The sequence below is a fragment of the Branchiostoma lanceolatum genome, chromosome 13, assembly GCF_035083965.1.
Source record: "Branchiostoma lanceolatum isolate klBraLanc5 chromosome 13, klBraLanc5.hap2, whole genome shotgun sequence".
Lineage (NCBI taxonomy): Eukaryota > Metazoa > Chordata > Leptocardii > Amphioxiformes > Branchiostomatidae > Branchiostoma > Branchiostoma lanceolatum.
The window spans coordinates 12811834-12827994 of record NC_089734.1 but is presented as its reverse complement, the minus strand read 5'-3'; the positions used below and the strand labels follow the sequence as shown (position 1 = coordinate 12827994).

Below are 16161 nucleotides of genomic sequence, written 5' to 3'. Positions count from 1 at the left end.
AGTTTATAGCCCAGTTTATTATGTACCCAGCAATCATGTTAGGGCCCTGTCACACTTGAGCGTATAAACGTTGCGTGTGAGTTGCGTATGGACAAAACGCAATACGCAGCCGTTCGCACAACAGTTGTGGAATTTTTCGATTATTTTGATGAATGTGTGACTCACATTTCGTTATTCACATGTTAGATGTGCCTCACACATTTATAAAAAAAATCGAAAACTATTTATAACGAAGAACTTGCGTATTAGCGTAATTTCGTTAATACCCCAAGCTATCATACCTACTGGACCATATTGTGCGTATGCCGGCGTACATAAAACTTACACAAATCGATCGAGATGCGTGTGATATGCGTATTGTGCGCACGGCGGCGTATGGATGAAATGTCAATGCGCAACTCACACGCAACGGCTGTACGCACAAGTGTGACAGCCCCTGTCGGCATAACGACTTAGGCGACTATGTGATATGACAGCAGTTCTACAGTGGGAATGACTTAAAGAGAGACGACAGGCGTTTAGCAGTGTAGATGGTTTAGCTTTATGTATCATGGTTCAACCACTGGAAAAAGAAATCGATTTCATGATTTCTTGTCTTTTTCATTTTTTTTAATTTCTTGCTGACTATCTTTATGCATTTTCCCGCTGGCTCCCATACGACAAGACATGCATAAAGCAGTAAATTGAAAAAATTCAACATGAGATGACCTTTCATACCCCATTTTGGGACCTTATTGGGACCTTTGACCTAACTTAATGCCATTGTCTACAATGTGCCTAGCACCTTTGGACCCGGGACCTTCCAATCCTGCCAGTCTCCGGTACACCATTTCCTGAGTCACATCCAACTTCTCTACAATATTCAAATAACTACGGACAGACACCAAGACATGCAAACAGCACAACGAAACCAATACCTCTTTTTTTCACAGAGGTAAAATGAAATTGGGTTGAATGATGTCATGATGCAACAGAAATTTCAAATATTTCTCTCCTATTCAGCAGAAGAAAGATGCTATTGAAACAGGACTACAGCATGTCAAGGACCAAAAATATACAAACAACGGAAGTTCAACTGCAGTAACAAGGTTGGCCACCAGAGGGCCAAAATCATTTTTAACCATCGCGCCCACAATTACCTACATGTACCCACCTACCAAATGTCATCACAATTCATTGAGAGATTTTTAAGATATTGCGCCGGGCACGCACACACACGCACGCACACGCACAGTCAAATTTTCAATGGAGGCAATGTGATGGTCATACTTACCCGTAACGCCCCAACATACGCAACTCCTCGGGCCCCGCCTCCCTCTATAACCAGGTTCTCAAACGGGAAATCATAGTTTCCGAAGTCCTTGTCCTGTGGTTGGTCTACGTCAGTCACATCTAGCGGTACCTTCTCTTCTTGTGAGTGAGAATTTCCCATCTTGTAGAGCCTACGAGGGAGAGAAAGAGACATTCCTAACTGGAAAGGCAATTATGCAAATGAGGTTAGCATAACGCACATATGCGGTGACCTTTCAGCACAAACTTAATATTTCCCATAATTTTGACAATTTCTAGCATGTTTCAGTCAGGGTGTGTTACGCCAAATGGCGTTTACACCGCTTGACCAATCTAGATTCAGATCCTGCTTGAATTGCATAAAAGTTTGTTTTTTCTCTAGCTACGTTGTTCACTCCAGAAGCAGTGCATTTTATAAGTCGAATGACGGCCCCTCGCAGTAGGCCATATATTTACGTTTTTTAAAGAACAAAGGATCTTAAAGAAACTACTGAAACAATTTTATTTTTAGCTACTTTCTATAAAGGTTGCTCTTCACCAGTCAGTTTCCACAAATCCTTTGCTCTTAAGAAGTTCCCAAGGTGTCCCATTGGCATTGGCAGGCTTGCTGAAATACGTCGTGGTTGGCTAAAATACGACGTATTTTAGTTTTGACCGGAAAAGAAAACCAAAGACGTATTAGGGTGTTCAGTATGTCGTGCTTGTCTACTACGACGTACTTTGAAGTACGATGTATTTTGGTGAAATAAGTCGTGGGTGGCTGAAATAATACGTATTTGAGGTTTGACCGGAATAGAAAAGCATAGACGTGCCCGGAATGTTCCAGCATCAGTTATATAGGGAGCTGGCTGTTAACAGTGTTTCTCTATATGTTGAAGACTATGTTATTGTCACCTCCAAACATCACCAACTTTGACGCCCTAGTTCCGTCGATAGGTCTTTGAGTCCTGCATAATGCATTGGGAAGCTTCCGAAGTTAGTGTAGAGCGTAGGGAGGCGTCCTGAATTTAGCGTTATACTTAAGCCTAGGTTACACATAGCCGACCATGGCTCCCGAACGCTAGCCGACTCAGGTCGGCGGTAGTTCGGGAGCATTCTGACCAGTTTTTGGGCCACGCCTATCTTTGGCGCCGAACATGCGCCGAAGATGCGCCGATCATCTCCTAACCAGTACACGAATTACTCCCGAATGGGCCCCGAATGCTTTCTAGCTTACTCCCAACCATCCCGACCTCTAGCCGTAGACTGCCGAATCTCTCCTGACTAAACCCCGACCGATTGCAGACCCTCTCACGAATTTAAATGGACATATTCAGCGACTTTCAAAAGAGGGGTCATTTTCGGTTTTAATTAAAATAATCCATTCTATTATGTTGTTAACATCACCGAGAGATCGAATTCGGATCATGACTAGCTTTAATACTGCTTTTAGTGTTCTTCTTTGTTTTTGGTCATGAGAAGGTCGGGGGTGATTCACCCACGTTCCGATAGTAGTCACTTGGTTGAGAATTAGTTAGCAGAGTTTTGTCTACGGCCTTGGGGTGAGTTATGGGTAGGTTGGAAACTAGTTGGGAGTAAGTCAGTAGTGTTTCTGGCGTGGTTAAGGTTCTAATTTTACTACTGACTCAATCCCAAATACCAGCCGACCCATTTCAGACCCTCCGTCCAGAGCCGAATGTTTTGAAATTTTCAAAACATTCGGCTGGCGCAGCCGAACACCAGCCGACTCAGCCGAACGCCAGCCGACTCGGCCGAACGCCAACCGAGCTAGCTCCCGAATCACTCCCGAATCACTCCAACCATGGTCGGGGGAGAGTCGGGAGGCCATGTTCGGCGATGTGTAACCTAGGCTTTAGTCGGCCGTCCGAATTTAGCGTAGAGCGTTGTCGGGACATAACCCCCCCCCCCCCCATACAGGCCCTCCCATAGCCCTGGTCAACTCGGCCCATAGCCCTGGTAAAATCGGCCCAACGACCAAAGCTACGTACTATCTACACACAACCTAGAAAAAAACAGTCACCTTCTAAAATAGACATTGAGAAGGAAACTTAGAAATAGTACCGTGCCAAAAACCTCTCGTGTTAGTACATTTCTTTAAATATTTCTAACAGTTATAGACATGTATAGGGCTTAGCATTTGCACAGATTTTTCTGTCCAAGTTGCCAATGGTAACTATTTTGGCCGGCTATCTCTTCTGAATTTTTCTCAAACAAGTCACGGAGTCTTTACATGTATTATGTACCATCATATTCTGGGGTGGGTGTTTGGTTCAGAGTTTATAGAATGTTCAAATCCTTACCTCCCTAGAAGCTAGTTGGAGTTAACAGCAATCCTCCAAGCTTTAAGAAGTCCAGGACAGTTGTTCGCATCACAAGGAGTCGTTACGCAGTATGTTGTGTGCAAATCTGTTTAGTAATCCTGTGCGCTGATTGGACAGAAGCCTGTAGGACCGGTTTCATCCTGTCAATAGCCTCAGGTAAAGTTGTTATGTCCGCAAACCCTGATTACTGCAAATTGTCTGTTTATCTTATTTTCCTTTTAGAAGACGGCGAGGTATGCTGATTACAGCCTACATGCAATATAACTGAAAGCGCGTGGGGGAGCAGTTTGTTGAGTTGGACTTTTGTCCAAGGAGCAGGGTTATGAAGGTTAATTTTTCCAACTTCCTTGCACCGTCTAACGTAGCTGTACCAATTATCGTCATTCAAAACCTCATTTATCCCAAACAGAGCCAAATGTGTAACTCACAGGAAGAAATATCAGCCCTCCGCTTTTTCTCGATACGCGATGTCGAATTACATTATCATGAAATAAGTCAGGCATGACGCTTTTAGGTAACCTGTTGTTAAGGCTTCAGGAGTCTATTCTGTTGTGTCGCTACATGCGAACCTATTTCATTGCTTTGTATAAAGGAAAGTAATTATCAACGTTACTAGTATGTCGTTCTCTATTGCTCATGAGAACTGACTTTTGCATACTTCGACATGACCCAAATTGGACGGTAATAGGTACTGCACGATAATTGGTCGCACTACGTTACCGAAACAAGGTAACCTACATCATGAACAATCTGTGTCTGCGATTATATATATATATATATCATATTTTCTTTATAATCATATCCAATGCCATCATTTTAAGAAAGCACGTTTATTTTGTTGACATGTGGTAATATCGTCTAGAATGCTTGGGTTCATGTATAACTACAATAACAACATTTTTAATGTAATGATAACTTCCCAGTTAAGTTTGACCATGAAGTTCCTAGAATTGGACTTACAAAAAATCACCATAAAACTCATATGCAGTTTTCGAACACTTAAGACTTTATTCATCCAAGCATAGGCACAAGAATCGCTACTTCACAAGTTTTTTTTAAGTCTGTACAACAACAACAACAACAACAATAACAACAACTCTACTATAACTGATTTACCCTATGACAACTTATCACTGTAAACATATATACATAGTATACATGATAACAACATCTATACCATTTATGCTTCTGGAGTAATAATATACAGCAAATATTACAACAGCGGCTCAAACGCAAGGGTTATAGTTGAATGTTCGTTCAATTCATGTACAGTGCTTGGAATGTTGGAAGTATGCCTTCATGACGTTACAAATTCACCAATTACAAAATCTTGAGTCATTTTTTTAGCATATCTTTATATATATCTATATGATAAATGCAAGAAGTACGCACAATTTTGGAATCAAAATTGAATTGTAATTTTCTATGTTCCGGTATGTATTGTGTGTGAAAAGATCAATAAATTAAGTACCGCACTTTTGTTAATTAGTTTTTGTGGATTGTTTAACTTGGGGTCTTGTTGTTTATTTTTGTTTATAAAAGACACGTGTGAAGTATCAAAATGTCATTCCATTCCATATAACTTTCCTTGACAGCCAAGATTGGCAACGACATTCTCTTGCTTTTGGCACAAAAGAAATTTACAAAATAAATATTTGATAAGATCTCAAAAAGTACCAAATTCCATACATTACTTAATATAACGACTACAGCGAATTGATAATTTCGTAAGCTTAGCTGCAGTTCTGCATGTTATCGATAGGTGGTAAATTGCAGATTCGTGGACTCTCCAATGTTAAAAACAACACAAGCGTTTCAAATCTTTATATCGAACTTTTCACAACTAATTCTTTCAAAATGAACAATTAAACGGCTAAACGAACATATTTCGAACATAATAACCACACAATGACAAACAGTGCGACTACGTATCGTGTCGTTTATATATCCAACATACGTCTAAATAATAAAACATTGAAACGTAAGCATATCCAGTGGAATTTTATCCGTTACTTTAAAGATGTACAGCACAAGCACAACCAATCAGTGGGGCGGATTTGCTCCACCAATCAGAACGCAGGATTTCAACGAACTGATAATTACATTTTGTGACGAGTTTACCTTACTATACAGACACAAGCTTAATTAAGCCATCGATGAAGAAAACGTATATTTCTTTAACAGTGATATGTTCCGTTTCTTTCTGATTCCGACGTGTTATATGCAATAATTATTAGAAATGAACAACTTTGAAACGGATAGATATGCAACCACAAACTTTAAGCTACCTTAATAGATTTTACTTCATTCACGCAGCTATTACATCTTGAATTACACACATATAATCCGTATCATGTTATGTATATCTATTTTTGTGCATGTAGCATAAACACGGTATGAGTTCTATCGAAAACATGTACAAAAAGTCAAGGCGTTTCAAAATGTTCACGATTGACTGGTTGCAGAAATTGTATGACTAAAAGAATACATTTTTATGCGTTTGAAACATTTTGGCGGGAGAAAACTTGCAGCATATTTTTTTGCGTTCCGCTTTTCGAGTCCAGAAAATAGTTTTCTTTTTACTGTACATTGTCAGATAGATAGATAGATATATGCTTAATATCACGACAACCAACACTCAGTAGTAGGTATGTACATTCGTGTGCGAGAAGGCGATTTGAACTTGCTTCATTGTCGCGAATAGTATTGATATCAACTTTCCTTTTTACGTTTCGCGATGTGTTTTTGTGTACGTGTGTGTCTTTTTGTCATGTGTATCTTTATTTTTGTATATGCCAAAGCAATGGGTAAAAAAAAAATCCGGTGCATTCTAAAGCGTTTTGTCCATTACAAGCTGAATTATCAAATTAGCGAATATATATGTCTGCAAAACTCTACCCCCTCTTTATTTACAAATGGTTTTACCCACTTAAGCTCATTGGGTGTTATCTGTGGGACTTATGAGTGAGTTAAATTTGATTGACAAGCAGACGCGGTGGTTGAGCAAACTTATTACCATTGTAGAGAAGGTGACAGGTCAAAAAGTGATTGCGAGCTTCCATGGAACCCTGGGAAGAGGTCAAGCTGTGAACCGGAAGTGATTATTCCGGAAGTAGTTATTACCTTGTGCATGATAAAAGCGTTCGTCGATATGTTGACACGGAAAAATCCGTTTCTAAAGCACTCTTATATTTACATGCTAATTGGATGTTGTTCTACCTTTTTAAAACATTTTATACATTTCATACCTGTGAGTATATCATAACAATTCTTCTGTACACGAGTTGATTGTAGTCTTTACAAATATATATTCATAGTTCAGTGTTCAGTTTTATGCTTCATCTATCAGTGATTTTGTGAACAATGAAATATCCGAGTTCTCTCCATTTTGTTATATTACACAAGTCACCGGAAAGGGTCCCTTGGACATCAGGGTACCTGGACATCCGGGTACTTGGGCATCCGGGTATTTGGGCATCCGGGATCTGTCGAGTAGTGCTGTGACGTCACTGGAAAGATACGGGTACTATATCTCGTCAGGTCCTGAGCTATCGCAGTACCACGCGCCTTTGGGCGATTTCTCTCCCTCATCTGCGGTAACAGCCTAACAACTACATCATTTTTACAACAGCGCTGAATATGTACACCCCCTTTCACGTCAGGACAGTTTTCCGCGGTGGGTTTTTTGGCGACGCCTCAGGGGCGAGCCTAATGATATATTGATATTTCGAGTCACGTATTTACAGACCAGCAGCTTGTCACAATACGGTTTCCATCTCGATCACTTCCGGGCCTCGTAGAGCGCTTCTCTCTGTTTGGTCCTCGATATCCTCCTCTGCCTCTTCCTCCTCAACAACGCCCTCTGCCTCATTCTCTGGAATGACAACTCCATTGACGCTGAAAGCCACTCTCTTTTCTCGCTTTCTGCACTTCTTGGTGATCTCGCTGATGAAGTTCAGAGCAGCTCGCTTGGGGGAGCTGTTCTGCGGTGAGCTCTGCTGGATATCGATCCCATGATTCATATCGTTCTCCAGGAAGTAGTCCTGGCCGCTGGGCCGCTTGGAGTTGTTGGTGCTGACAGTTCTGACGCTGTGGGTCGTCATGGCAACGCCGTTACTCTGGGAATTCCCCGATTGGCTGACGCTGTAGTTCTGGGCTGTACTGCAGGTGAGGGGAGAGCACGTGGTGCTGCGATAGCTCAGGTTCCTGCCCAGCTGCCAGCGTTCCCACCGCTTCTGGAACTCCGCGCGCACCTGGGAGATGCAAATAAAGTATTCAAATGTCAGGAGATATTAGTACAGTAGCAGGTACAGGCCAAGTTGTCATATCCTCAAGTACCAAATTTATCAACCAAGGATTGATATGTACCTGCGCGCATGCGAAGCTGGTGTGTTACGCCGAAGGGCGGTTATACCGGCTAATACCATTTAGATTCAGATACAGATACACGTTTTCCAAAGATTGAAAATCCGAGAGATTTCATGATACGATGCGTAAAACACTACAATAGATTACTATCAAAATCGGTTTCATTTATGTACATGTAACTCGACAAGAACGTGATTCCAGCACCAAGGACAGGCAGCTCTCAATAGTGCACTTGCAATACCGCAACAATTCGATAGGTGGGGCTAATAAGCAAGGCCGTGCAGCTAGCAAATATCGACGAGCGGATAGCCAGCTTATATCTGCAAATTGGATCAAGTAGCACATATCAACATTAACTCACCTCTCCGTTGAGGAAACAGTATAAGATGGCGACGAAGAAACCCTGAAAGAAAAAAACAGACGTGACTCAGTCAGTGTCCATGACAAGATACTACATGCATCCCTACATACACCCCTACATTTATCTTCTACTGGTAAACCTAACAAAGGGATATAAGTTACTCATATGTACTCTCACTAGAGGGCCCTTTACCGAACTCGACCTTCGTTTTCCCGACCCCTACCCACTTACCAAATGTATCATTTGGATCCATTCACGGCTTCTCTGAGTTATGCCGTTCACTATAACAAACGGTACTTAAAACATAGCCTTCATGGCGAAGGTAACAAAAATCTTACAAATGATGTTATAATTTTGAACAAGAAATGTTTTGTACCTGAAATGAGTTGAAGAAAAGGTCGAAGTACAGTCTGGCTTCATAAGCCGTCCGGCCGACATTGTCCGGCATGCCCACAAACACGATGTAGTGGACTCCGAACAACGGGATCAGAACAAGCGTAGACTTGGCCAGTTTCCTGCAACAGATAGGATTCAAGCGGTGAAGTGTACTCATGGACAAGCAGAAAATACCAAAAATTATAATTTACGTAATCAAGCTTGCTGAGACGGAGGGCGATACAAGCTTTCTGAGACGGGGGTGATACAAGCTTTCTTATATAGTGGACGATTTAAACTTACTGAGACGGGGCCGGGATGATACAAGCTTTCTAAGACGGAGTACTAAACTTTCAGTGACGTAGTGCGATACAACCTTTCTGGGGCGAGGGCGATACAAGCTTTCTTAGATGGGGGCCGATACAAGCTTTCCGAGACGGGATGCGATACACACTAACTGGTACATTTGACTAATTCCTGGAATCCACGGGATAAAGATTACGTGCAGGATCTGCAGCCAGACATACGTGTGAGTCTAGTCTGTATTTGTGTCGTGACAAAAGGCTAGCATTCTACAGCGAAAGGCATTGTAAACAAAGGTTAAACTCACCAGTTCACGCCTCTCGGCCAGCGGCAGCAACAGAAACGCTTTCTCCTGGAAAAAAAAGCAGCCAGATAATTTTCGTAACTTTGCCAAACCGCACTGCCCAGTAACAGTTCATTTATCTCAACTACCACCTGTAACCTCACTTCACCCCCCTCCCACACATAGACAAGATGTGTTTCTTCTCATTCTGACAGCTTAGTATATCTTTCTCTGTTGTTTAATATGTTCTTAAAGGGAATTTCCCACATGTCTCGGTCTTTTTCAATCTTTCAAGAGGAAAACAAAATATCCCCCCTCCTATATGATCAAATATGACGAAATTGTCAAAAATGCTTGCTTCTTTTAGCTAGAATCACTCTCTCTAAAAGAACTGTGTATTTTCACTCTCCCAGCCTGTCCACCTTTGCTCTAAAGAATCACCACCCTGTGTCCAAACTAAACATCTTTATTTCCTGTCAGCATAACACACCATCAGATTTCCAAAATATAAAGCACTCTGGGGGTCAAAGGTCGCAGTGAGGCCTACGAACCAAACGGCGAGGTATTTGCCAGGTAAACAAAACTGACCTTAGAAGAACTCGACTACATTACTTCAGCGGTATGTTTAAATAACATCACTTAAACACCATACAGAGGTTCTTCTGTGATCTTGTAACATTGTCATCACATTTTACCAAACAAAAGTGGTAAAATTATACGAAAAACATGCGAAAAGTAAACCATACATCACGGCCAGAAACGTATGTGAAAGAAAAGAAACTGAATAAAGTCAAGTACAAGTACATGGATTAAACTTAAGTCTAACAGATATAAATAGAAACTGATATTTGACAATACGTAATAAACAACGAGAATGAACAAATAATCAAACGCTGTAAAAACTAGCACTGGGAATAGATAATAATCAATCTGACAAATCGGATGGTATAGTTTGTTTATATTCTTAACAGAGGCCACAAACAAGAAATGGGATAGTTGGTAATGAATCTGCTATTTACGTCAAAAACGATTTGTCCAATAAGAATTGGTATGCTTTGATACAGAGGCGCATTTCAAAAGTTATCTTACCTTTGAATGGATAAGATCATGAGATAGATTATTTAATACATATATTCATCTATCCATAGTGGTAAATTCTATTCTATTTATATTTTTCTTTCTTTTAACTCTCAGTATTACCCAGTAACTGGGTAATGCTCTTCGCAGAGGCCCTGGATACATTTATTCATTCATTCGTTCCTTTTTGCATTCGTTCGTCCCATGTATTCATTCGCTCATATTCATATAGATCCGTTAACCAGTTCAATCATTCGTTCACCCATTCACTGTTCCTTCTCTCCTTTCATCTTTCATTCATTCATTCGTCCACTCATCTCTATATATGTCAAATGTAGAAGGAGTCAACTCACTGGTCTGCGCCGCCAACGGCAACGGTCATGCGCAGCTTCTGCACCACGATGCGCAGAATGTTCAGGAACAGCAAGAAGTTGATCTAGAGAATAGAATATCATTTTGAGACTCAGATTCGAAGCTTTCAAAGAAACATTATAATTGTTTCTCACATAACCTGTTACAACCACTTTTGGCCTTTTGTTGCTACGTTACATTGGTTGAATTCCTGGGGCTAAAGGAATTCTCAAGTAGTACTAGGGTATCCTCTTCGACCTCTTAATCCTTCTGCCAAACACGTAGTGCGGACAAGTTAGAAATGCACTCCAAAAGACTTTGGGAAAACGCAATCAATGGGACATAGTACAGATCTACTGATATTTGCACTGGCAAGACAAACAATCTATCCGAAAGTTTACTGAATGTCTAGCTGGACATTGAACTGTAGCTTGCTCGGAAGAGCTAACCTCTTTCGAAGTAGCGTAGTTTGTAACACATTGAGTGCAGTAGGTGCAGATATTGTGCGTTTATCTAAATGCTGAAGGGTGCCTAGGGTGCCTAAGCAGTCTATACCATAAAGGCATTTTCATCCTTGCTATAAAGAGTTTAACTCACCAATATTGCTGCAACGATCGGTCCTCGGTATATCCACAGGTAACCCGTTGTAGGTTCACTGTAGTCCCAGCATCTAAAATAGCACAAAAATACAAGATGAGTCTAAGGCGGAGTTTTCATACCATGTGCTAACACATTTGGCAAATATTTTGTCCGTATGGTGTGCATGTATGGTATGTCTTATGTTTTGTAATAGACCAGCATCCTTCACGGTTCAACCGCCATTTTGGAAACTTTCAAAATGGCGCCAGGATCATGAAACTGGTCTATTTGAGATGTACGAGCGAACGTCGACAGATAAAATTGAACGTAATTATATTTCCTCAAGACACTTTGCGACAAAAAAAAATCGTTTGAATGCTTGATATTAGAGATCGGCTATCCCAAACATATGTGGCATGAAAACAGTCAAAGAGCAAAATGCATACGAATTATACACTCTACAGCCACTCATTTAAAGTTGACTATCTCTTAACTGTAACATCAAAAAATCGTGTATCCGCAAAGGTATGTGGCGTCGGTGTAGCGCAACGGTTAGAGCGTTTGACTCAGAACCAATAGGTCCCGGGTGCGATGCACAATGCTTCGACGCTGTGTGCTATGGAAAGGCACTCTACACGACCTTCCCTGTCGGTGGAGTGACGCCCACCGAGCCTCTTCGGCTAATCTGTCTAAAAGTGTGCCAAAATACACACTACAGTTTGCTGACGCTGTGCTTACATCTAGCACATTTACCACCAAGAACCATACAATTAAAAAAAATATGTTTGTAAAAAAAAAACCGCCTACAGCATGACCTAATCACGCTCTTCTGCCATATCTCAAAATAAGAGGCGCTGACATGGACTATTAAGTTAGGAGACTTTCTGTCATTGTCATAGAGGATTAGTCACGGTATAAGTCGTTAAAAGCAACATCTGTCTCTTTGCCCAACGGCAGTCCCCATGAAATTGGGTCTGTTAATCTTTCACAAACGTTCACGCCTAAATTTCACCAACCGAAAAAACACACAAAGAAACGCAACATGTACAGAATAGTATGAAATAACGTGAATTGAACAAAAAAAGCAGAAAAGAGACGGATGAATAAAATAATAGAATATCGATTTGTTCGAGCTTTGAACTCTTCCTGGTAGCAAATATGCTAGAAGTTTGCAACCAAATCCGTACTGTCTCTTTGGCACACTTTTAGACAGATTAGTCGAAGAGGCTCGGCGGGTGTCAGTCCACTGCCAGGGAAGGTCGTGTTAAGTGCATTTCCCAAGGGCACAACGTTGGGGCATGGTGAGCATCGAACCCGGGACATATTCGTTCTAGAGTCCAAGGCTCTAACCGTTACGCAACACCGACGCCACGCTCGATTGTAAGTTACATCTAACGTATGTTGTACGTGTTGCAAAAGAAGAAAACTATATAGTTAAATTTCATTTGATTTTTGACTGTGAGGAATTTTTGAAAAGAAAAGTACACGTGTTATCAACTATACACTGACCAAAACTTGGAAAACATTCCAATGTTAGAAAAAAGGGGAAGTCACCCACATTTGTCTAACTTTTTAATGTGACGAATATACACCCCCACTTTTGCCCCCAAGTAAGCGGGATCGTATTGTGTACGAATCATACTGCAACTATTTCAACCATATCTCAAATTTAATACCCAATTAATCAACTAACCCCTGACACTTTCTTTCCCCTAGGGAAGTGACCTATGAGAGATTTAAAGTGTATCATGTAGTTGAATTATTGAGTAGTGTATCGAACCTGACTCTCTTGTACCCAGGTTGGCGCCAACTTTGACAAACACAGTGACAGCTTCGACAGACTATATAGCTAGTACGTTCCTGCCCACACGCAATAGTCACCCTATTAGTGTGGCTTTCATGAAAACATCCAGCCATGATTCGTAATATCTGATTTGGATACACGTCAAAATCGCCGAGAAGCCATCAAAATGAAATTCACATTATTAGCTATTAGAAATGGGCGTCAATTGAGCTTCGACTATTATGGTTTAACAGTTGATTATACTGATATTACTGTCTGAATGGTCTTATAAAATCAATAGATTAAAGTGAACAAGATGAGAGATATAGTGATTTATTGTAGAACCACTATATTACTGCGGATACTGCATTGGGAAAATGTTACCCAGAATCCTTATGATGTATATAAATTTAAAGTAAAAACTAAATTTTATTTGGACATATTTTGTCAACATCAAGTGTATAGGTGACTCGCCCGATATCTAACCGACTCCCATCTGTATTTGTCCTATTCTTAAATGTTGCTTATATTGAACAGGAATTAAAAGAATTATTGAACAGGAACTAAAATAATGAATGGAAAATTTGAGCTACCCGATGTTGTCCAGGTAGGCTCGAGCCAACACCCAAGGTATCACGAAGGTCAGAGGGAAACCTGGAAAAAGAGAGAAAACATGAAAAATTGAAATCGGAACATATTCGTTCTCTGGAAGATACACAAAATAGGACAGGACGTAAGACATTGACTAAGTGGTAGAAACTCCACAAAATACTGCACAAGTATAAAGGCCTATCCAATGCTAACAAAAGTCGCATATATAGTAGGTAAGGTTCCTGAATTTGTTATTATTATCTTTTGTAATTTTTCTGCAATTAAGTTATTTTTTGGATGACGTCTCGCACTTAGCTCCCGTTGGCTAACGTCTTAGCTCCAGAACAATTATCAATCATGCAATAAAACACATATTCCATTTCATGATCGAATGGTATTGCTATGATACTTAATAATGATATAAACACATTTTTCAATTTCATGATCGAATTCTAGATGTCATATATAGAAATTAGATTTAATCCTGTATATAATAACTTGGCGCGCCTTACATAATGTTAATGTATTATTCTGTCATAAATAACAGGCTGTATCATATAATCTCTCTTGATGGAAAAGAGATAATCACATCAACGGTCGACAGTAAATATACATTAGTGCTTGCCGCCCTGAAGCACTAATGGAAGCTCTTGTACGTAAAGAGGCTATCAAGATTAATGGTATTAAACCCAACTGCAGTAAATTACGCATTAACCGTATTTCAAATACTCTTCTATGGTTAACCATTAAGACTAATGTCATCCAAATAGCTAAGATAGTGAAAAGTACCTATTAGCTTTTATCAAAACCTCCTCCAGGCTATAAGCTATGGACTATACATCTTAGATGAGGACACTGTTATATTGATTTTGGATGATTCATTAAAGTCAATTTTGCCAATAGAAAGTCTTAAAGTGGTGTTAACGCTGTGTCCGCCGCCATCTTGGTGTACTGATTTGCATTTCCTGATTTCCTTAAATCGATGGGTCAAGCGATCCTTTGACCAGCTGAAATAATTACTATCAAACATCCAGATCTCAAAGAGAATGCCATAATCTAATCTCCAAGCTGATCTCCACGGTGCGCCGAAAATCGTATATGCTAGCCAGAAAAGCTCCAGTCAACCAAAGAAGCAGTTTGTTTGTTTGTTTGTTTATTAGGAATCCCCATTAGTTACATTGAACTATTCTTCCTGGAGTCCAGTCCAGTTCCGTCTTGCGGCAGATCCCTACGGGGCGGACTGGAGCTTCTCTGGCTAGCATATACAACTTTCTGCGCACCGTGGAGATCTGCTTGGAGATTAGCCATAATCATGCTTTAAACAAACTTGCAGAACGACGATCCATTAGAATGTAAATAAGGACACCAAAATGGCGGATAGTGGTGCGGAAAGTAAATGAAAACGGTCCATACGTACCCCATCCTATTGCGATAAACCATCGCAAGAACTTCTTTTCGGAGAAGACGGAGATGAAGATGAGATTGTGGAGATACAGTCCCTCCACCAGTACCCAGTAGTAGTTGGTGGCCATGAAGTACATGAACAGGGACATGGCCAACTTGCAAGTCCACTGCAAATGTTGAAACAGCACAATGACGCAAATATACAGAACAAAACCTACCCACATTCACGTGTATATAAGTCTTTCGTCGATGAAGGTTAGACATCCAGGTAATAAGATACGCAAAATAACAGTTACTCAAGCAACTGGAAGATCTTTTAGTCACCGACGAGAGACAACGGATGCTGTCTGAAACGTCTGATCCTTTCTAAATCTTACCCAGTTGCTTGAGTAATTGTTATTTGGCATATGAGTCTTTCCTTCACTTGGAGAAGCTATTGTGAACCCTGTTGAAGAAAGTTTACAGTGAATGCTAGCCAACACAAATCTTCTACCAAATAAATGACATACATCGGTCGGTTGGCAGACAGACAGACGGACAGACGAATAGACACCATGCAGATTGGGACTCCATCGCAACTTGTCCTTTCCTGCGGTAGTTCCGTCGTAAAACCCTGAGTCATGCTTTTGTATGTAGGTGAAAATGAGTTATATGAGGTGCATTCGTGCAACATAATGGTAGTGATATATTAGTGAGTGGATGGTGAGATATCATGCTACTAAACTATTCACATTGTACGAATATTATGACAGGCATTTTGACCCAGCACAACAGTCATAACAATGCGTAACTACCCTCTTCGAAGAAGTAACTTCGAACGTTTTTAAGTGACGTCATCGTTGTGACCGCCGCCATTTTGGTGTCCCTGTTTGTATGCCAGGAAATCGTAGCTCAAAACTTTTAAAAGATGTTGAATGTCTACAGCTCAAAAATGAAAATAACAAATTAAAGCCAAGGACACAACATTTCTGTTTACGCTTGAGCTACAATCTGATAAAATGCAAATAGGGGCACCAAGATGGCGGCCAGCACTGGCGTTCTAGACAAAGCACGTCGGGAAGAGAGTAACACGCAA

The 16161-nt window shown here is 40.6% G+C and overlaps 1 protein-coding gene across 2 annotated transcripts in view; it reads right to left on the bottom strand.

Moving 5' to 3' along the window:
• Positions 1-5530: 5530 nt before the first annotated feature.
• LOC136447007 (secretin receptor-like) overlaps positions 5531-16161 on the bottom strand; it is an 85391-nt gene continuing 74760 nt past the window's right edge. For both annotated transcript variants that reach the window (XM_066445669.1, XM_066445670.1), the window contains 8 exons: positions 15100-15253; positions 13685-13745; positions 11327-11399; positions 10732-10814; positions 9326-9370; positions 8717-8855; positions 8341-8382; positions 5531-7864 (listed from right to left, as the gene is read on the bottom strand). In XM_066445669.1, coding sequence (XP_066301766.1) covers positions 7370-7864; positions 8341-8382; positions 8717-8855; positions 9326-9370; positions 10732-10814; positions 11327-11399; positions 13685-13745; positions 15100-15253 — 1092 coding nt within the window. In that variant the 3' untranslated portion in view covers positions 5531-7369. The remainder of the gene's footprint in view (positions 7865-8340; positions 8383-8716; positions 8856-9325; positions 9371-10731; positions 10815-11326; positions 11400-13684; positions 13746-15099; positions 15254-16161) is intronic.